This window comes from Hippoglossus hippoglossus, chromosome 11 (genome assembly GCF_009819705.1).
Source record: "Hippoglossus hippoglossus isolate fHipHip1 chromosome 11, fHipHip1.pri, whole genome shotgun sequence".
Classification (NCBI taxonomy): domain Eukaryota; kingdom Metazoa; phylum Chordata; class Actinopteri; order Pleuronectiformes; family Pleuronectidae; genus Hippoglossus; species Hippoglossus hippoglossus.
The window spans coordinates 7,232,115-7,254,244 of NC_047161.1; the positions used below are offsets into that span (position 1 = coordinate 7,232,115).

General features: G+C 41.0%; 2 protein-coding genes across 2 annotated transcripts; both read left to right on the forward strand.

Moving 5' to 3' along the window:
- The first annotated feature begins 1,697 nt into the window (after positions 1-1,697).
- On the forward strand, positions 1,698-6,698 carry LOC117770609 (cytosolic non-specific dipeptidase-like). The gene is given in 13 exon segments (XM_034600233.1): positions 1,698-1,884; positions 2,123-2,266; positions 2,459-2,621; positions 3,329-3,417; positions 4,161-4,229; positions 4,231-4,367; positions 4,452-4,537; positions 4,643-4,764; positions 4,766-4,804; positions 4,920-5,084; positions 5,660-5,801; positions 5,910-6,057; positions 6,593-6,698. Coding segments are annotated over 13 exon segments (1,431 nt in total). The 5' UTR covers positions 1,698-1,824; the 3' UTR covers positions 6,660-6,698.
- A 1,794-nt stretch (positions 6,699-8,492) lies between these two features.
- recql4 (RecQ helicase-like 4) lies at positions 8,493-20,160 on the forward strand. The gene is given in 40 exon segments (XM_034600322.1): positions 8,493-8,889; positions 9,731-9,764; positions 9,893-9,990; positions 10,208-10,262; positions 10,265-10,353; positions 10,470-10,630; positions 11,137-11,701; positions 11,837-11,995; positions 12,256-12,290; positions 12,366-12,465; positions 12,583-12,666; positions 12,668-12,746; positions 13,012-13,125; positions 13,373-13,406; positions 13,409-13,490; positions 13,493-13,541; positions 13,636-13,671; positions 13,674-13,727; positions 13,824-13,843; positions 13,845-13,961; positions 14,056-14,112; positions 14,114-14,140; positions 14,495-14,536; positions 14,538-14,640; positions 14,643-14,683; positions 15,150-15,332; positions 15,442-15,640; positions 15,811-15,866; positions 15,869-16,010; positions 16,330-16,412; positions 16,514-16,651; positions 17,537-17,584; positions 17,586-17,624; positions 17,626-17,669; positions 17,774-17,940; positions 18,029-18,206; positions 18,428-18,515; positions 18,517-18,582; positions 18,678-18,786; positions 19,841-20,160. Coding segments are annotated over 40 exon segments (3,984 nt in total). The 5' UTR covers positions 8,493-8,805; the 3' UTR covers positions 19,966-20,160.
- The last annotated feature ends 1,970 nt before the right edge of the window (positions 20,161-22,130 follow it).

Consider the following 22,130-nt stretch of genomic DNA (forward strand, 5'->3'; position numbering starts at 1 on the left):
TTGTTTCTTTATCACCTCGATAGGGTTTTCCTTAAATGAGTAGCCTCAATTACCTTCTCACAGCAATGTCACAGGATTTAGTTTCAGGTTAAAAGTGAGAAGATGTGCACACAACGACCAGGATGTAATTGCAGTAAGACTTTGTTGCACATGGTCATAATGTAATAACTGCCCATGATTGCTAAATGGTTGGTTGATGGTATGGATTGTAAGGATCTTGATATATACCAGTAGCTAAACACATTGTACATTAGAGGAGGAACACAACATTTAAACTAGATTCTTCTTTAACAAACCATATGCTGCTTTTCATTGTACACATCTTCAGTGAACCTGGGGTCATACAGTGATCATCAGATACCCTCACCAGGAGGGACCCTGCTAAGGGTGATCAGTCCATATCCTGCTCTCTTAGGTTTATTTGACACTATGAGATATTCCCTTTGACAAAGATCTCTCTGAGGCCACATACGAAGCACAGTGAAATAATTTGATGAAAGTTTTGATGAATGAACCAAGGACTATATAAAATGGAAAGAACTCAAGAAATGGCACGCTTAAGTTGAAACATCTGAATATCTTAGATACATACAGTCTAATGGAAAGGCAATTGAGCATTCTCTCATAATTGATTAGAGATCGGGGAGTCTCCGACTCAATCGGTAGCACTAAGATTATCTTGTAAACCCCCCACACTTCATGATTATTTGGGCAGATAACCGACAGCGGGTTACCTCCGGTTGGGAACACCCCCGTGATTGTCGGAAGGGGCAAATCGGGTCTAAAATCGCCCCGATTGTCCTCATGTGTGTAGCAGCCTTGAGGTGCCGTTCGCACACTTGTATATAAACATGGTCAAAAGTAGCCAAGATCAGAATTAAGGATTTATGGGGTTATCATTCTGCATTCTCTGAAAGTATGTTCTGCTCCGTCCCCATGTCAATGGCTGCTCCTGTTTTGTGTGTGTGTGTGTATCTTGTCATCTTTGTCTTTTTTTTTATCTGTTACCAAATCTATAACCTGCTATTTCTGGCACTCAGGATCACCTGCTTGCTCACTGTCCCCACACCCAGCAGCCCGGGGCACTCACTCCCTCAGCCCTTTTGCTCACTCTGCCTTATCTTACCCATTGTTACCTCGGCCAAGGAGGTGGTGGTTTTGCACCTGTTCATTTAATGAAGTATTACGCAAAAGCTACTGAACAGATTTCCATAGAAATTCAGTAGAAAGGATGGGACGTGAGCCATTTTTTAACTTCCCTGGAACATTGCGTAAAGTTAGTTTCTTTGACATTTTCACAAATTTCTGAATAAAATCAGGCAGGTTTAGAGGAGTGATATCTATGAGTGTGTGCAATTTGGTGCGGCTTCATGGAATTTCAGGGGACCTTTGGGCCTTGGTGGAGGTATACTGAGTGCCATTATATCTATTAAATGTATAAAAATACTTTTTTTAAACCTAAATCTTAAACCCTTTGATTGTAAAATGTGTCCAATCAAACCTAATGAATTAAAAATCAAATAGTTTAAAAACAGCAGGCAGAACAAAATGTATTATGACTTGACATATATTCTTGCTGTTGGTTAAAAAAACGTATGTACACATCTATAAGCAATAGCCTACAAGATGCACAAAGTAGCAGCCAGTCATCTTTGTAGTAAAATCCTAACAACTCTCACTTTCATGATGTGCAGAAGTCAGCCTCAAGCAATAGGGTGTGTTCTTCGTCCTCCTATAAAGCAGCACAGAGTTCGGGGCACACACTCACACCATTCACGTCCTTTCTGCCTGTTGAACCCTCAGCTCCTCCAGTCGCTGGTAAAGATGGCTTATCTTCCAAAGCTCTTCAAGCATGTGGACGAACAACAGGAGACGTATGTGCAGGTGAGCTCATACTGATTGAGTTTAGACCTCATTCATTTTTATTGAGCTTGGGTCAGGTGTGTGAGCCAAATGTCAAAAATGTTGAGCCAGTGGACCTCACAACATCACACCAGTTGCAGTAGCTGTAGTCCAAGTGAATCGAAACATTCACTCTAGCTCCACTGTACAATTTAGAATATTTACACTATTTTGTTGTATTATATTAAACTTTAATGAATTAATGTTTTAAATTTCCTAGCGTCTTGCTGATTGGGTGGCAGTCCAGAGTGTGTCTGCTTGGCCAGAGAAGCGTGGGGAGATCAAGAAGATGATGGAAATGGCCGCCAAGGAAATCAAGAGACTGGGGGGCGAAGTGGAGATGGTGGACATTGGCAAACAGACGGTGAGTGTGTGCTGTTAATGTTTGAATTTGTCTGTAAAAAAATCAGTTTCTAGTGAATATACATGTCACAGTGAGTAATGGATAACTTTTTCATGCTCCTTTTGAAATTGTGTCAAATGCATCCTTTAAAAAAAATAAAAATCAACCTCTACAGCTGTTGTATTCTGTTGTCATTTTATTTTGTTCATGCAGCTTCCTTCTGGAAAGGAGATCCCCCTCCCCCCTGTTATCCTGGGGCATTTGGGGTCAGACCCTTCTAAGAAGACTGTGTGCATCTACGGCCACCTTGATGTCCAGCCAGCCAAGATTGACGACGGCTGGGATACTGAGCCTTTCACTCTGGTGGAGAAAGCTGGTGAGAGAAGAACCTTATCAGCTGTGCTAGATTTAAAAAAGAAATTCACATTATCAAAAATGTGTGTCGTGTATATTGCTCAGATTTGTTCTTTGGTGAGCAAAGCTGTTTTCATCGTAATTATCTTAATATAACTGTGAGTATAAATATATTTTGAGCTTTTACTAGCTTCTTCCTTGTGATCATATCCCTGTCTGCATATTTCCAAAGCCCAGCCCAGAACCATGATCTTAATCATGTCTTATCTGCAGTACTCACTGTTCAAGTGGAACCAATGCTGTTGTTTCAAGGCAGAATCAGTCACCACCTATTCAGTGACCTGTGGAGTGTAAATATAGATGCATGACACATCTCCACTCTGAGCAGTAAATAAGCAGAGCTCGACCCAAACCTGTTAGTTATTTTCTAACCGAACCCGACCCGAGCCCAATGTTTTTCCTCAATTACAGCCACATGCAACATTACAAATGTTACAAATTACTGCTGCAACAAAATCGCAGCAGTAATAATGGATGGATAGTAAACTTTTCTTCTTGTTCATCTCGTCTAAGAATAGTAGGAGAAAAAACATGTTACCTGACTCCAGCATGTGATCAAACACATTCTCAGTCTCAACCTTTTTTTTTTCTGCAAACAAAAACATGCACCATCAGCATAATTCGAAAGATGATCGATGTAGATTCTAAAACACTGTCTTGTCTTTGCAGGTAAGCTCTACGGAAGAGGTTCTACTGACGACAAGGGTCCAGTATTGGCCTGGTTAAACTGCATTGATGCCTACAAGCAGATCAAGCAGGTAAAGTTACTGTCACAGTTTGGCTTTTACCTCTGTCATCACGACAAGTGGGATCTAAAACTCTCTGTTTGAGACTCGGTTTGTTGTCAGCTCATTTTATTGTCTCGCTGGTTGCCTATGCCAGATTCACACGCACACAAACAAAGCTTTCTTTCTTGTAAGCACGATCGTTTTGTTAGTTGGATGTCCTGCCAACCAGAGCCTCCTTTCATCTGAATGGTGAAAAACCAGAAGATGCTTTTGTATGGCTTCAGTGATGGGTGAATACACTCAGTGATTAAAACGTCAACACCCATTAGAAATGTGCTGTTTGGAATGCTGTTTGTCTGGAGGTGGAAATACATAGAAGTGTGGCGATTTATTTTAGGATGGGAAATGTTATCATGGGAAATTTGCTACTGTGACAAAAATGCTTTTCTTTAAGGTGTTGAGATAAGTTATGGTTTTCTTGGGGCTCTATATTGACCATAGGTGAGAATGTATGTTTGCCTCTGTATTCTGGCCCAATGATACGCTGGCGACCTGTCCAGGGTGTACCCTGTCTCTTGCCCAGTGTCAGCTGGGATTGGCTCCAGCTAACTCCCACACAATGCATACAAGATAAGCAGTATATGTGATCAAACAATTAAAAACCATAATGAATAAATAATACCTACTAGTAGGCACTGTGTACATAATATCAAATATCTCATACTTAAACTTAACACATTTTTTATTTTTGGTTATCTTTCTTCATTTTCCAGGAGCTTCCCGTCAATATCAAGTTCTGCTTCGAGGGGGATGAGGAGTCTGAATCTGAGGGCCTGGATGAGCTTGCTGGTATCTCGAAAAGACACCTTCTTAAAAGACGTGGACTACGTCTGCATCTCTGACAACTACTGGCTGGGCAAGACCAAACCCTGCATCACCTATGGTCTGAGAGGAATCTGCTACTTCTTCATTGAGGTGGAGTCACAACACCAGTATAAATCTGCGTTTTGTGAAATTGTGTTTCGATGCAGCACATCACTAACAGTTTATTCTTAACTTTCAAGGTGGGAGTGCAGTAAGAAGGACCTGCACTCTGGGGTGTTTGGTGGCTCTGTTCATGAGGCTATGACCGACCTTATTGCACTTATGGGCAAGTGAAGCTGATTATTATACAAATCGTCATCGAATCAACCTCAGATCATACACGTACGTTTCTCTGAACTGTTTTAATCTCATGTTGTTACTTCATAAATAGGCTCCCTGGTCACCGGGAAGGGGGATATTTTGGTTCCTGGGATAAACGAAGACGTGGCCGAGTTAACAGAAGCGGAGAAAAAGCTCTATGAGGATATTGATTTCAACGTGGCTGAGTTTCTACAAAGACATTGGAATTGATCAGCCACTGTATGACACCAAGGTGAGGAAATGATTTTGGTTCTTTACATTACGCAAAGTAAAACAGAAAACACTGCTTGCCGTCCTGTGTATATTAATTCAAGTGTTTTACTGTTTCTTCATTTTCTTCCCTGTAGGAGGAGGTCCTAATGCACCGCTGGAGGTACCCATCCCTCTCTCTTCATGGTATCGAGGGAGCTTTCTCTGGATCAGGATCCAAGACTGTTATCCCAAGCAAGGTCATTGGCAAGTTCTCCATCCGCATTGTTCCTGACATGGACCCCAAAGTCGTGGAGAAGAAGGTAGACCCTGAAATACCTTAGACTGGTTGTGTCTAACATGTATAACTGGTAGATGTTGACTAATGAACAGTAATATATATATACTATAAATTAAAATGGCACTCAGTGGAGCGCATGCCTCCACCAAGGCCGAACACATCCTGCACATAATCATATAAACGAAAAAGGAAGAAGCCTTACAAATGTAACCTTTATTTTACCCCTTATTACATGTACCTAGTTGAGTGAAAGGAACGTAAAGCAGTGTTATAAATTGTACACACTAAAATTGCCTGATTTATAAATCAAGATGTGTTCGTTATACCCTAAATATTTTACAAAAATTGTATACACTGTTAAAGAACAAAAATGCCAATGTGCAGGTTACATAAATGTAAGTTGGTGAAGGTGTAGTCAAAAGAACGTTTTAACACAGACTCTGAACCAGCATCGAAAAGAGATGCGTTGTATTTTGAATTTCAAAATTTCCGTATTATGCTGATAATTGTTTATGCTAAAATGTCTGACCTTTGTACTCACAAACAAACTTCGTGGTTTCTTTGGTTCCACTGATATTTTCCCGTTTCATTTTAAAGGTTATCAACCATCTGAAGGAGAAATTTGATGAATTGGGATCCCCCAACAAATTCAAAGTGCACATGGGTAGCGGATCCAAGGCCTGGGTCTCTGACTACTCTCACAAGAACTTCCTGGCTGGTCGAAAGGCCATCAAGACAGGTACAAAGACTAAGTAGCACAGAGTGACAGAATTGTAACAACAGAAAAAATGTTGGTAAAATAAACACTACATTTTAACCTTGTCTCATCCTTCTTGCTGTGCCGTAGTCTTTGGTGTGGAGCCTGACCTGACCCGTGAGGGTGGAAGCATCCCCGTCACCCTGACCCTCCAGGAGACCACAGGGTGTAACGTCATGCTGCTTCCAATCGGATCCTCCGATGATGGAGCTCACTCCCAGAATGAGAAACTCAACAGGTATATCACAGCCCAGATAGCATACGGATGTGGGCCACTTCAGGCAAAGAAGCGGCACTTCTGGCCTTCTTGTGGAAAAGCTTTAATTTGCCCACTTGTAAAATTGCAAATGTGGCCCAAATATCCCAAAAGAAATGTGGGCCTTTTTTTGGCAAACATGCAGTCCTCTAGGCAAGATATAATCAGGATTTGAATCTAAAGTGGCCCAATGGTGAATTTGGTCCAAATAACACCAAACAAATTGGGGCCACCTTTGGCCCCTTTGGTTGACACGCGGTATTGCTATGGCTGTGGCCCACATCTGGCAAACAGGAGTGGACAGCCTTAGTGGCATAATTCCACGCTGTATGCAGGTCGGATGACGGTGTTCAATGTGGGCCAAATCTGTGCCAGAATAAATTTGCTTTGTGGGAGAGCACTGTTTTAATTTCCTTTTCTACCCGCATCTCTGTGATTGTGATGTGAGGATACATTTATGGACTGAAAAGTTCAAAAACTTTGAAAAGGGCTGAAAAGTTTTATGTTTCTCTTTCAGATCCAACTACATTCAGGGAATCAAAGTGCTGGGTGCATACTTTCAAGAGATTTCCCAGCTCAAATGAAGTCACGTCTCATCATGAAAAATGGAAAATAACGTCCATCCTCACTATCCAGAGCTGTGTATATGTTGTGGTATTGACTTCCATAGGAAATGTTTTATACACACCAGCTCCTTAAAATAAAAGTGTTTCTTTATTTCTGTCCTCTTGTTTCGTTATCACTTTTTTGCTTTATTGCATTACATAAAATGATCCGCTCACTATATATATCCAATAAGCCAATGCTAAATGTAGTTGAAAATGACAATATATATATAAAAAAACGAAGCAAATCAAGCAAACAAAAATTCCACATTCAACTCCACACTCCTTTTGCTTTAAAACAGTCATAAGAGAGCCAGATACTCAGAGACAATCATCTGTGCAAATATGTGCAAGACAATTATTGATCTTTTCTTACAATCATTGATCCTTATTTACAATTACTAATCTTTATTTTCAATAATTTATGTTTATCTACAGTCATTGCTCTTTATATACAGTCATTACCCGTATAGTTTAATTTCAATGTGGAGAATGTTTTTGACGATTTTATCTTTTCACTTGGTAAATTTATTTTTAATTAGTTTTGCGCTGAACATTTTAAAATTTGAATTTTTAGTTTCTTTGTTAAAAAGAGTATAGGTAGTTACGATTAAAAAAACACACCACTTAAAAATCAAGAGGGTTTTTATTATTGCAAAGTTGATTTTATGATACTTTAAATCACATGTATATAAGGCTGACCCTTGACAGGTGAAATAAATATGATCTTTCATGTCTCTGTCAGAAGATTTGACCATTAGAGAGGTGAGAAGGTGTTATATACTATAAAGCACACTGCATACACAGAGGTAGATTCACGGTGCTGCAAAGGGACAGAAACAAATCTGCAATCACTATTTAAAACTACTTTCAAGGAAAAAAATATATTAAAAAAGAGATAATATAAAGAGTAGAATAACAGAGGCAAAGAGATGAAAAAAAGGGAAAAGAAATAAAAAGGATTAAATCTGAATAGAAATTTTTAAATAGTTTGAAGGAGTAAAATAATAAAAATGAAAATAGATACATTTAGTAAAATGTTAAAATAAAATAAAATGTTAAAAATGATGGTATGACACAAAGTTTTCAATCTGGGTTTAAAAGCCGCATAATCCCTAAAGAGGATATTTAAAGGTTCAGTGTGTAGAATTTAGTGACATCTAGTGGTGAAATTTGATGTTGCAGTTGAAAACCCCTCGATTCACCCTCCCCTTCCAAACATGTACGAGAACCTGTGGAAACCTTCAGTTGTCATAAAAACACCAAAAGTATTTAGTTTGTCCAGTCTGGGCTACTGTAGAAAATATGTCTGCCTCCGGAGAGAGGACCTGCTCCTCATGTCAATATAAAGTATTGAAATATAAAGGTCACATTCTAGGGTAAAGGAAACAACAATTTGAACAATTTAAATTAGTACACCCTAGTGAAAACATCACTAGGATTATTCTATATAAAATTTCTACCATTAGATCCCTTTCACCTAAATCTTACCAATGGACCTTTAATTTGTGAAGTTCAAGCAGAAAGAGCATTGTGGGATTGTTCTGCAGCCTGTCCCTTTAATAAAGGAGGCGTGAGGACGTGACACCGACTTTGCGAACAAATTAAATAATGATAAATAACGGAAACATCCACAGTTATCATCATCAGATCTTATATCAGCTGTGGTGTCCTTTATATCGATCAGTCTGTGGTGAAATCAAACAATCAATAATCACAGTGTGTCAATAAAGTGCGTGCTTTGGGGGAGATTGGGGGATGAATGAAAGAACCTGGCAACACGACCTGTGACGACACCGGCGCGGGAAAATCGTAAACATCACAAAGCGGAAGTGGCTCCTCGCTGAAGTTTCCAGTGTTTTATTATGAATTAAAAACGGGTCTGTTGACGTCGCTGTGACTTTTATTAGAGAGAAAAGATGCCACGTTAAGTCACAGCTTCTAAAACATTAATGTTAACGATGTAAAAAAAAACCAACAACGAACAGTAACGTTAGGTTTCCCGTTGATGCAGCTGCCGCCTGAAGTTGTGCCTCAGATTCTACATGAACGTGTTCAAAACACAGGGAGAGTTCCAGCTGTCAGGTAGATATCAGGAGCTTTCCCCATCCAGCCCGGAGACAGCATGGGTCGTTACAACGAGGTGAAGCTGCTGCTGAAGAACTGGGAGCAGGAGTTCGTCCAGCAGCACCAGAGGAAACCCAACAAGGTGATCTCAACTATATATATATATGTGTAATATCATTGAGTCACAATATAAACATGTCTCTTCTCTGCTGCAGATAGTGTCAGGGACTGTGTTGTCTTCCTCTGCCCGTGACTGTAAAGCACTGGCCTCAACTCCAGCTGTTTTTTAACAAGATTTATAAGAATAAATCAGACTTGTCTTTGTTTGATCAAATCAATAGACCTCACTGTCACCATGGGGAAATTTGTCTTGGGTCAAAGTGCTTCAGCAGCTGCAGGACAGTACATTGTACAACAAAACAGTACCCGAGGACATATCGTGTAAAGACCCAGAATAATAATACAGCAGAATAAGAGTCAGTTGAATGTTGCACCCCGCCCTAAAATACTTAAAATGATAAGACACTAAAAGGATATAACTCGTAAAAAGATGAAAAACAAAAACTGGTATTAAAACCTAAAAACCAGAGTGTGAAGTGTGCCAGACAAAGAGCAAGGGGCATTGCGATAAATGGCCCAATCCAGATGTTTCCTTATTGAGTTGTGGGATGGACGTTGGTTTTGGCTCTGTAACGTCTGCCTGAAGGTAACCGGTCAAATTCAGACAACAGAAGTTTTACTTCATAAAATCTGTGAATTTGTTCATTTGTAGAACTTCATGAAATTACACATTTACCGACAGCAGTACAGTACAAACACCATATTTAAATATTGGCTTAAAAAATACAATTGAACAATACAAATAAACTAGAAATAAAGCATACAATGTAAATAATAGAAAAACTACGGAAGCATATTTACATAAAAAATAATTTCTTGGGGAACAATAATAAAACGTGAATTTCAAAATCTCTGTTTTTCAGGAGGATGTTGATCAATCTCCAGAAGAGACCAGGAGTGAGTACTGACCTTACATTTGCATTATAACATTTATCTCCCTTGAACCTCGCATTTCATTCAACTGCCGCTTAAATCATCTGTTTAGAGACAGAAGAGAATCACTTTGTGTGTGTCTGTGTTTCCAGAACTGTATAAAGAATATCGCGATTTGAAACTAGCCAAAGAGAACAGCGGCGGTGATGCAGCGGCGGAACGCAATGAACAGTGTAAAACTACAGCTGAGGTTAGTACAGCCCACAGGCTACTGAGTAAAGAGTATTTGTGTCACATATTATTTTGTATAAATGTGAATACAGTGAAAACGTCCATCAATATAAACATATTAGAGATCTGGCCCTGTGCAGAATTTTAACTAGAACTGTTTACTTAGTAGAAGTTATATTACAAAATATTGTCTAATTTGTTTACTGTCATTGTTTGTGTGTCCTCTGTTCATTCAGAAGTCCGACTGCTGGGGGGCTCATCTGAATCGCAGTATGATGCCCGTGTCTAGTCCAAACTGACATCTGAGGACAGAGATAGTCTCATGGCCTCGTCCCAATATTATGGGCTAAAGCTCAAACAGAACCTGGCTACACTCAGTAAGGTAAGGCACACAATGAAACCCACAAGATTTGCGGGTACCAAAATAGAGATAAACGTTCATGGCAAGAGTAAATTTAGTTTTGGTACCATTGTAATGATTTCCTGTTGTTATTCCAGGATAAACCTGTCTCACTGAGGAAATCAGTCCTTCCTGGTCGAGTTCCTCTTAACTCATTAAAAAGTCGACAGAGTGGTCAAACATGCAGCCCTGTTGCTGCTGCTGCTGTCACTGACAAGACAAAATTCACTGACCCTGAATCCAGCCCCTTTTCACCGAGGTAATGAAATTAAAGTATTTCAGCGGAAGCCCTATATTATCACTGCATTAATCAAAGATGTATAACCAAATGAGGATTGCATTACAATTTGGTCTTTAATAATGATGATTTATATTATTGTATATTTATATATATTGTAATATTAATAGTAGTATTTTTGATTATAAGTGTAAATCTGACCTATGTGTTTAATAATTATTATTATACCAATATTTTATTCTTATTTTACAAAATAGAGATTTTTAAAACAGCTGATAAAATATTTAAATCTTTACCATATTGTAAATTGCAGAATTTCATGAATTCTCGAGCCCAGCTGTTACACCATATTTCATTTTATTGTATTTCCTCTTTCATTTTAAAACGAACAGCCTGTAAATAAGTTTTGTGGGATCCTTACTTGTTCACAGAAGAGTAAGACTTGCTTGGGGTCTCTGGCGTCAAAGATCCAACAATCAGAGGAAACCGAGGAGCCGTTTAAACCTTTGAACTTGTTAAGAGTTTAGTGATGAACCTTCAGGTGCAGCTAGTAGTGGTAGCATTACTAAAATAGATAATATAAGTAGCAGGGTTGGTACCAGTAAAGTACTTAGCTCACAAAATCTAAATGTCTCTAGTCCCCGTCCCTCTTCAGCCAGATCTTCTGCCTTGTTGTTGACGTTGTCTCCTCCAAGTAACAAAGAAACCTCAGGAGAAGGCTTTAGAACACCAGGAAAGTTAAACGACACTATTGGAGCTTCAGACAAAAAATCGAATTCTGAAACAATAGGAACTCCACGTCCTCAGTTCCTTGGAGGTTTCAGAGGAGGAATGGCAGCTAATGGCACAGAAGGAAGGCCCTCTCCTGTCAGCAGGCTGAGTTTTGTTGACACCAAGTGGCTGGAGAGATGTCAGGTGTTTGGGGAGATAGGGGCAGAGGAGAGGCCTGCAGCGGGCAACCAGGATGGTACAGGCAGAGAGAAAAGAAGAGAGGGAAAACACAAGGAGAAATGCAAGGAGGTTGAAAGCAGTAGACAAAGGAGAAATAGCTGCAGAGGGAGAAAGAGCAGAGGCGATAGACCCAGGAAGAGATGAAGGCATTAAGAGCATTAATGGTGATGAAAGAGGTGATGATATTGTTCCAAAAGCTGCTCGACAACCCTCCAAAAAAGGCAAAGGAGGAGAAGAAGAAAAAAAGAAAAAGAAGAGAGGTGAGGAGATGCAAAGAGAGCCGACCCACCTCCAACACTAGAGGATGAGGGCGAGACTAGTCCCAAGGCCAAAGGTACGAAGAAGAAAGGGAGGAAGAGGCAGAGAGAGGGAGACGACACAGAGGGAGGAGTGAAAAGAAAGAGGAGTGTGAAAAGAAAGAGGAGAGCTCTGATTTGAACCCCAGCCCATCTCGAGAAGGAGGAAAAAAAAGGAGAACCAAGAAAAAAGGTAGAGGAAGATGGAGAGGAGGAAGAGAAACAAATCAAGGAACCCCAAAAAGTAAGGAGCTAAATTAATGTTTATCATGGAGCTATTGTCGTGTCATATTATTTTTGTACTAATTCATTAAATGGTAATAATTAGATATGGTCTTTTTCTCATCAAGGCGCCCCAGGAGAACTTGATGGGAGAAATAGATGAGGAATTTCTGACCAAGAGAATGTGTCAGAGTCAGCCCGTGGAAACCCAAGTAAGATCACACAAAATGGTGATGCAGCATGTTTATTTGCAGCCTGTAGAAAATGATTTTGTTTTACATTGACAGAGGCGCGAAAGGTGCAGAGGGTAACTTTGTGAAGATAAACCTAAAGAAGAAATCTCATGTCAAAGGTTACGCACTCAGAGGCCTAGGTCTACGCAAACAGGTACATTTTGCACAAGTGTTTTTGTGTGTGCATGCACGGTTTGTCCCACACGTCGATGTGTGTTTAGATAAGATATCTTTTTTTCTTGGTGTCATGAATCTGTGGTGTATGTTTCAGATGTACATGCAGAAGTTCCAGCTGAAAGGTGAACGTTTTGGTGGAGGTGCAGGGTTTGGCAGAGGAAGGAGAGGAGGCTTTAGAGGGGGGTTTCAGTCGACAGGCCGACACCTGCTACAAGTGCAACGGGACTGGACACTGGGCCATGGACTGCAAAGGACCAGGTAACAGAGGGGAACATTCACACATAACAACTTACTAGGTTATTTGCATGAGGGCAGTGGAAAATCCAAACTGCTAGAAAATAAAACACAGGATGTTTTGACGCCTGAAAATCTAGACCAAGGTTCATGTTTGTTAACATTTGATCCGGTTAGTTTCACATTGCAATTAAGCGAGCACACGAAAGAACATAGCATGACTTACGTCCTGTCCTCATCACCTATGTGTACTGACGAACATGAAATACCTCTGAACTCTGTTGTGTAGCTGCTCCCCCTCCTATTCCCGTGGACGATACGGTTGCAGAGGAGCCGTTTGAACTTCCAACTCTGGGAGGAGGTTGCCATGGGCAACTGGGAACCCTGCAACCTCAGCCGCTTGGTACGTCTGAACTTTGTTGGGCCTGTCGCCGTCATCTATATAAATAATTTATACAGTTTGTCTGGGTTTGTTGTTTTCTTAAAATAAACGTGTGCAGGCAGGTATGGACTTATTTATAAATCTAATATAACTACTTTATCCAAACTTTCGAAACAACACTGCTAACAACACAATAATTTTTGTCCCAATATCACACATACTTTCTTTTTGTTATGTTTGTGTGAATCCTGGTGTGTGTGTGTTGCAGTGTCATCCTCCAGTGTCAATGAGGAGCACAGCACCAGGGAAATGAAGCGGATCTAAGCAATAAAGAGGACGTGTTGTTGGAAGTGATCCGTCCTGATTATGAGCGGCCCTGCTGCTCCGCCAACCGATGGAGCCGCTCTATCCCCTCACAGAGGATGGAAAAGTTCAGGGTAAACACACGTAACTCCTTTATTTTTAATTGCATGGTAATAGAAATAAAGTGATTTTTCCCAAAAGTGAACTCTGTCTGTGTACATGGTTCAGCAACACCTGATGATGTGCATGCGGCTCTGAAAGACCTCGCTATGACTCGTTTAGACCAGGACAGGAGGAGGCCATCATGAGGATCCTGTCAGGTACAACTCACACAACACAGACTGGCTCTGTTTATTGTTTATCTGTGTAGCTATAACCTGTATTCATGTTTGTCTCTCTCTTCTCTCTGTCTTTAGGTCTCTCTACCCTGGTAGTGGTTGTCAACGGGAATGGGTAAATCGTTGTGCTATCAGCTTCCAGCGTACCTCTACGCTCAGAGGTCAAAATGCATCACACTGGTCATCTCACCTCTCGTCTCACTCATGGATGATCAGGTAAGAAATATACTTTTTTTTAATTCACAGATTAGAGCAAATTTAATCTCATTTTAAACAGTGATGCAGTTGACACTCATTTGTGTGTTTCCAGGTGTCTGGTCTGCCAGCCAATCTGAAGGCAGCCTGTATCCACTCCAACATGTCCCATGAAACAGAGGGAAGCTGCCATAGAAAAGGTAACGCACATAACAGGAACCTCCAGGGTTGAGTAGCAGGAGTTCCTGTTATCTCCTTTTCATCACTCTTCTTCTTCTCAATTGTGTATGAAGATTCTTGATAACTCAACAAACTGTTCTCAATAGAAGGTTTAATCCAGCACATTGACATCTAGTGTTATTCTCTTTTCTGTAAACTGTAGTTGACAGTGTCAATCACTGCCGTTAATGTCAAATCATCACAAGATGAAGTTCGCCCCAGTTGTCATCCATGTTGTCTGATATGCAGTTGTGCAGGTTTTTGACAGTACAGTAAAGCTGTGTGAAATCTTGGTCTAAATATGAACCCTCATACATTCTTCTCTGTTTCTCCAGGTGAAGTCCGGCCAGGTGTGTTTGTTGCTCCTCTCTCCGGATGGCTCTGGTTGGTGGAGGTCGTTCAGGTTCAGGGTGTCTGCCCTCTGCTCAGGAGCTCCCTCCTGTGGCCTTCGCCTGTATAGACGAAGCTCACTGTGTCTCTGAGTGTCACACAACTTCAGGCCTTGTTACCTGAGGCTGTGTAAGGTGTGTGTGTGTTGTGTGTGTGTGTGTGTGTGTGTGTGTGTGTGTGTGTGTGTGTGTGTGTGTGTGTGTGGTGTGTGTGTGTGTGTGTGTGTGTGTGTGTGTGTGTGTGTGTGGTGTGTGTGTGTGTGTGTGTGTGTGTGTGTGTGTGTGTTAGGTTATTAGACTGCAGGTTGGCCCATATTTCATGTCTTAGACCAGCTTCAGTTAATTTAAGGGGAAAACAACATCTGGATATTACAATAGAATGCACTGAAGTATTTTAAATCTACACGTGATAACAATAATATTGTTTAAAGGTTAGATAGTCACCAAATTAACGTACAGATTCTTAAAGAAAAATATGAATAACCCAATTCCAGCACATCTGTATGGGAACATTTCTGATTGATTTATATTCTTACCACTTTATCCTTGCACTTGTCTGATGAGCATCATAGGCAGGTTTGTGATTTTTGTATATTTGCAGGTACTAAGGGAGCGTTTGGGAGTGCAGTGCTTGCTGGGACTCACTGCTACGGCCACTCAATCTACTGCTAGTGACATCGCTCAGCATCTGGACATCACCGATCAGGAGGGTATCGCAGTCCGATCTGCAGCAGTGCCTCACAACCTGTATCTGTCTGTGTCCATGGATAGAGACAAGGATCAGGTGGGATGATTTACATTATGGCAAAGGACTCCAATCTGCCCACTTGTGTCTGTGTATGTATTTAATTTGTTAACTCTGCCTGTTCGTCTTTTCTTATTTATATTTTAAGTCTTTAGTGGCCTTGTTGAAAGGCGACCGCTTTGGTTGTCTGGACTCCATCATCGTCTACTGCACCAGGAGAGAGGAGACTACTCGTGTGTCTGCGCTGCTCAGGACCTGCCTGCAGGGGGTGCTGGTGAAAGAAAACAAACACAAACAGCAGCAGCCAGACACAAATCAACCTGCAGCACAGAGGAAGAAAGACCTGGGTAAGAACCATTTGTATTTCAATTCATTTTTTGTCATTAAACTAAGAGAGAAAAATGTTTGAGCAAAGGTTTAGGATAGAAATTAATAAAATCAGCCAACAACATTTATTTACTCCATTTTAAATCTTTGACTGTCTCTTGTTTTTCTCTTTGTCCCGTACTTTATTCAGCAAGGAAGAAGATACGTAAGCCGCTGAAGTGGCAGGCCGAGACGTACCACGCCGGCCCTGTCAGCGTCCGAGCGCACGTCGTGTCCAGAACAACTTCATGTGCGGGGAGCTTAGACTAGTGGTGGCCACTGTGGCTTTTGGCATGGGCCTCGATAAATCTGATGTTCGTGGTATCATCCACTACAACATGCCAAAGGTGGGTTTGTTGCCGAATCAGTGGCTCTTCAAAACTTTGTTATCCTGTCGCTATCTACAGTGTAGAATTTAAATGGTGCTTGTACAAACTTGGAAAATACCCAAAAGCTACCAAGTCAAATAGTTTTCCATTTGATCTTAAACGCAGGACATTGCAATAAAAACCTAAACTCTGGCACAACTACGGAACTCAGTGTTTCTAGACAGTTTGTTTGCTTTTACTTTTTAACAGTTTACTCCATAAATCACAGAATTTTGTTGATTGAGAACTTCCATGTCCCCGTCTACATCAACATTCCCTGACTGGTACTTGTTTTTCCAGAGCTTTTGAGAGCTACGTGCAGGAGATTGGGAGAGCAGGGAGAGACGGAGAAGCGGCCCACTGTCACCTCTTCCTGGACCCTGAGGTGAGAATTAAATTATTCAGTTAGGAAGAGTCTCTTAATTTTCCTGTCTTTTTATTCAACTTATGCATAAAATCAATTCACTGCCTGTGTGTTTGTGTGAAGGTGGAGACCTCCATGAGCTCCGTCGTCACATCTATGCGGACACAGTGGACCACTACACAGTGAAGAGGCTGGTCCAGAAAGTTTCCCTCCATGTAAATGTAAACAGATACACCCAGAAACAACAGGAGCTCATAAAGGTAACTCCCCCTTTTACATGTATGTGTGTGTTTGTGGTCTACATGCTTTTCCAATAAGTGTTAAATCCATGTTGCTCAACTAAAACTTTCTGTAAAGTAACACAGTGGATCTCTCTGACTGTTGTAGGACATTGAGGACTCCTGAGCTGTTGGAGATGATGATAGTGTGTGTGATCAGGAGATCAGCGTGAACCCCTCTACTCAGCAGACGTAGAAGAAGCAGACAAACCAAAACCTGCTGCTGCCTCAGGTTATTAAATTTAATATTTTCTCTTTCTTTTTCACCATTTCACCCAATAAAAGACAATGACATGGCTTGAAACTGAAGTGGTTGATATTTTGATCGCATGACATTGTTTTCACCTTAAGAGGACGTCACATCCCCGGTCCGTTACCAATCCAGGAAGACAGAGATGAAGGAAAGGAAAAGGAGGAGAGCAAAGAGGAGCAGGCAGTAAAAGATGGAGGGAGCTGATGGTTTGTGTTGTCGAGGTGAAGGCAGCTGGTGATTGGCTGAAAGACGACAGAGGAGAGAGCAGGGATTGGCCCCGGAGAGCGAGTGTGTCAACACGCACGAAGAGAGCGATTCCCATCCAACAGACTGTGGAGGCTCTGGACATCACAGAGGAAGGTGAGTAGAAACACACACAAGAGTATGTACATGAAGCAAAGGCTCAGTCAAAACAAGAAAGTATAGTCAATAGTAGGACACCAGTATTAATGTATTACTTTTATTATAATTAAATACTTGACGCAACGAAACCCAGATTCAGCCCTAAAAAAGATGATTTAAGAAACTCAGGAGGACAAACTTTCCTAACAAGTGGAGCAAAACCTAATTGTTGAAGCTGTTTCTGTCTCTCTCTCTCTCTGTGTGTCTGTCAGGTGTGGAAAACTCTGCTCTGTTATCTGGAGCTGCATCCTCAGCGGCTTCGTCGAACTCCTCCACCCCATCCTCTCTGTTTGTAAAGTTCAGCTGCTACGATGGGCCGAGACACCTCCAGAAAATCACAAAAATGTATGAAATGTTAAGATATTCTGTTGCACTAGATTGCACGGTGTGAAAAAATATGTTGAAATGAAGTCAGCTTGAATTTACTTCACTTTATTTCTTCTCCACAGCTGTCCTCCTGTCGCTGTGGTTCTGGCCAGAAGGCGGATGGCGGGCCAGAGAGTGGAGTCATGTGATCAGCTGGAGTTTGACGTCGTGGAGGTTGCGGACACTATGGGATGGCAGCTTCCTATTGTGAAGAGGGGACTCAGGCAGCTGCAGTGGAGCACCAGCAGAGGTGTGTTGATGAGTGGGTTTGGGAACTATTAAAAATAATTCACATATTTTTCTGCAGAGTTTCATCATAAATCTATTTGTTTATACAGCTGGCGGTCGTAGCGGCATCCACGTTGAATTCTCCTCTCCGTCCTTCTACTTCCGCTCCTTCGGCGACCTGAGCAACGAGGAGATGGACAGAGTTTGTCAGTTCCTCTATAACCGAGTGCAGGACCAAGAGAGGACGCAGCTCTACCAGCTGACTGCCTGTTTTAAGGCCTTCAAGAGGTAAACACACTGTTTTACAATACTTAAACTTAAAAATAAATTGTGTGTTTTCAGATCTTTTAAGGGATGTTGTTGCTGGCAGTTGTCTTGGATGGTTACGGTTTATTCTGTTCTTTGACTGATATTTTCTAATCTGTTTTGGATTTGGTAAATCCCACCTATCTATCACTAAAGTCCCTTGATTGATTTGTGTTTGTGTGTGTGTGTGCACTTTGTTGCAGTGTTGCCTTCAAGAGCGTCTTGTCCTGTGTGGATGATTTGGATGCGGAACGCAGTCTGCAGCTGAAAAGCCTTCTCTCTGAATACTTTGGAAAAGCGGCGAGACAGAGAGCACACCACTCAAACACTGGAGATGGAGGAGCTCGACAAATATAAAGTAAAACACACAGGACCGATATCCGCCGTTTGAGCTGAATTTGTGTCCTAGGTGCTCTGAATTATTCTGGTTTACTTGTTGAATTGTCTTTGTAGCTGTTGGACTGGGAAAATCAGATCCGAGCGGACATCAGGAGTTTCCTCTCCAACCGGAGCGACGAGAAGTTTTCTGGAAGAGCTGTTGCCAGAATCCTCCACGGCATAGGTGAGAGCACACGGACATGTGAGCGTCTTCTGACAGAAACAGGGATTCAGGACTTACTTTTCCACAAGTTAAGCGCTGGTGCTATCAACTTTCTCAGTTGGTTGCACATTTACCTGATTTTGTTTCACCCTGTTTTTGAAATTGGTGAACGTTTCCTTTTTCACCACTGAGCGAATACTCTCACCTAACCCACTGAAAAAGCAGACCACCGGTTAACCTTACCTGATCCAATGAAATCAACCATAGAAACCTCTGGACCTCTAGAGGGCGCTATTATGACTAATGGAAAATAATTGACATTGACACTCTTATAGTGTCAGTAAAACTGAGCTCTGATTGGATGATATTGAAAAAAAATAAACTGGGGTCCAATATGAAAACATTTAATTTACAAAATGACGATACACAACCACCTTTACACATGCTCACTGGTTCCCTATAATCCGTTCCCATCAACACACAAACTTAGTCGGCTCTGTCTCACCTGGTGCGGACTTTCCCAAACTTCACATGTCCATACTTAACTGTTGTGATGTTTTGTAAAACAGGTTAAACTAAGCAGGTTTGGTCACATCTCCACTGGCCATTACCACGTCTCAGAGGCTTAAACAGGCCTGAATGACCGGATTGTGACAACTGAAGACATCCGTGATACCAACTGCCTGAAATATCACTACAATCACTTTCTAAAAGATACAAATATTTAAGTTTTGGAAATTTTAGAGGATCTGTGTAGAATGAGGAGAGAATTCTTCAAAGTCTTTACACAGCTTCTTTGGTTTATTTTATGGCAAACCAAAGCATGCAGGTATGTGTGGAAAAAAAGAGCTCTTGATTTCAACACATTCACGGAAGAATGTAACATTGTGTCAATCGAGGTGGAAAGGGACCAACCAGTTGACCTTGTCTGTATCTCCCTGGATTGTCAGTAAGTGATGAGTCAGGTGCAACCAATCCACATTCCTGCCCAGTTTAAAGTGCATTTACCCGTGAATGAGGATTTATAACTAAAGTAACGACTTAACGCTTACTTGAGCTGAACTCTGTTTCTCAGGCAGTCCGTGCTATCCTGCCCTGACCTACGGCCGAGACAGACGATACTGGAGGAAGTACATTCAGTTCGACTTCAACCAGCTCATCAGACTGGCCACTCGGAAATCATACAGTTCAAGTAACTGACCAAAATGCACAAACATGCATACTGAGGATGCAAAAACACAGATGTTGCACTTTCATACAGCTTTGTTTTGGAATCAATTCTAACATAAAACACCTTGACACCATCTTGTTGGATCATTTAACTTATGCTGTTTTCTGTGTTTTTTGTATGCGCGTAAAAGTTTTTCTGTGTGATTGTAATTAAATAAATATATTTTTCTAGCTTGGTCGTGCAGTGACATTCATTTAAAATATGTCAGGAAAATGTCTTTAGGAACCTGGTAGGCAGAGAAGGGTGTGTTATTTAGTTTAGTTTTATTTAAAAAACTTAAATCCTCAGAGAATAGAAAAGTCCTGACCTAGAAATGAAACTGATATGAGGAAGTAAAAATAGAAGAGCAAAAACAAAGTGAGATTTTCCCTCCCAGCACATCTCTGTGTCAATATTTCTGTTGACTCAAGAAGTAAGGACACATTAGATAAAGAATACTAATATTGACAGGAATAATTTATGACTTCTTGCTTGGTTTAAAAAAACAAGTCTGTTATGATGAGTCCCTCTCTGAAGTCAGTTTCAGGTTTTTCCTTTGTCTCAGCTTTTTGTTAAACAGTTTTCTCAACTGCAGCAGCAGACATGGACCTTGTGAGTCATAAACTTTAACAATATGAGGTTTATTTGTCTCATGTTGCTGTAAAGGCCCGTGTAGTGAAAGTAAGCACATCTGTTTATTACAGTTAAATTAGGACTGCTTGACCTGATCTAGAAAGGGTTTAGACCTGTTGGGAAATGACTTCCTGCTGAGATAAGAAGATCGGTACCTCTCTGAGTTTGTATGTTATATATAAAGACACAGCTAGAAGCCGCTTAGCTTAGCTTAGCACAAAGTATGGACACGGGGGTTAGTCTAAGCTAACTGTCTCCTGGTCGCGGCTTAGTGTTCACTGCACAGACATGAGGGTGGTGTATTTCTCATTTGACTCCCAACAGGAAAATGAAACACCACCATCCCAACATTTGGGATTGAGCCCAGCAGTGCTGCTGCGTGGCTGAGGCGGCAGCCGGACCAGCTCTCCTTACTGTGTTTCAATAGTGGACTCTGGCTTTTACATATCTGCTTTGACTCTGACATAATGTCATAAAATGTCAAGAAATCTGTCCAGTGAGCACAAAGGTGTCGTCTTTCCAACATTTATAAATATATGTGGAGAGAGTTCATTTGAACCAGGTGCTGCAGCAGTCTTTTTTAAAACCTGGATGACAAAAGCAATGTTTAAAAACCTGTTAGGGTTCATGGCCACACTATGACGCGTCTTATTTACTTTCTTGTGATAATACAAATAGCTTCTGAGGTGAACAGGGGGGGAAAATGAGCTATTGAACTTTCCCAGAAAGGTTAACCAAAGAAGGTCAGTGACGGTGATCGATGTGCAAACAGCCACTCCCAGGGAATGTTTTATTATTAAACAAGACTGAGCCTTTAGCAAGAATAGATTAGACTAAAAGTGAAGTTTCAGCTGACCTTCATTCTTCTTTTTTATTTTCTCATGAACAGATCAAACCGCATTGTATTTGAAAAGTTGTGAAAAGCCTGAACTACAAATGAAAAGAAATCTTATTTTCTTTACCAGAAATATTACACAATGTTGATTCTTCATTCCTTCTTTATCATCTAATAACCCCACACATTAACCTAATGACCCCTGGCAGGGACCCAACCCATAGGTTGAAAACCACTGCTGGTCTCTACTCTTTATAGATATGTGGCAGAGAGAGAGAGGGATAACTTTTTCTAACCTAATTATGGTTCCTGAAAGAAAAAGTGTGAAAATCGAGGAACATCCAGTCCAACTTTATGAACACAAATTGTGTTTCGTTGACGGGATAGCAAGAAGGCATAAGTGCAACCGTATCAGATACTCGAACTCGAGACTTGTCGTCACCCATTACAACATACAGGACGTCTAAATGTGGGATATGACCAGTATAACCAGCCCTACTGTAACACTGTCACACCTGGATGGTCCATTACACATTAGCTCCTCTTAATAACAGTCATTCAGTCTCACCACTCATTCGATGCACTGTAGTCTTTAAGGCTTCCCACTATTTACTGTACACGTGTTCCCAAAAATGATCATTTACACTGTAGACGTTACAGTAACACGGGCAGTCAGCGTTTACATTT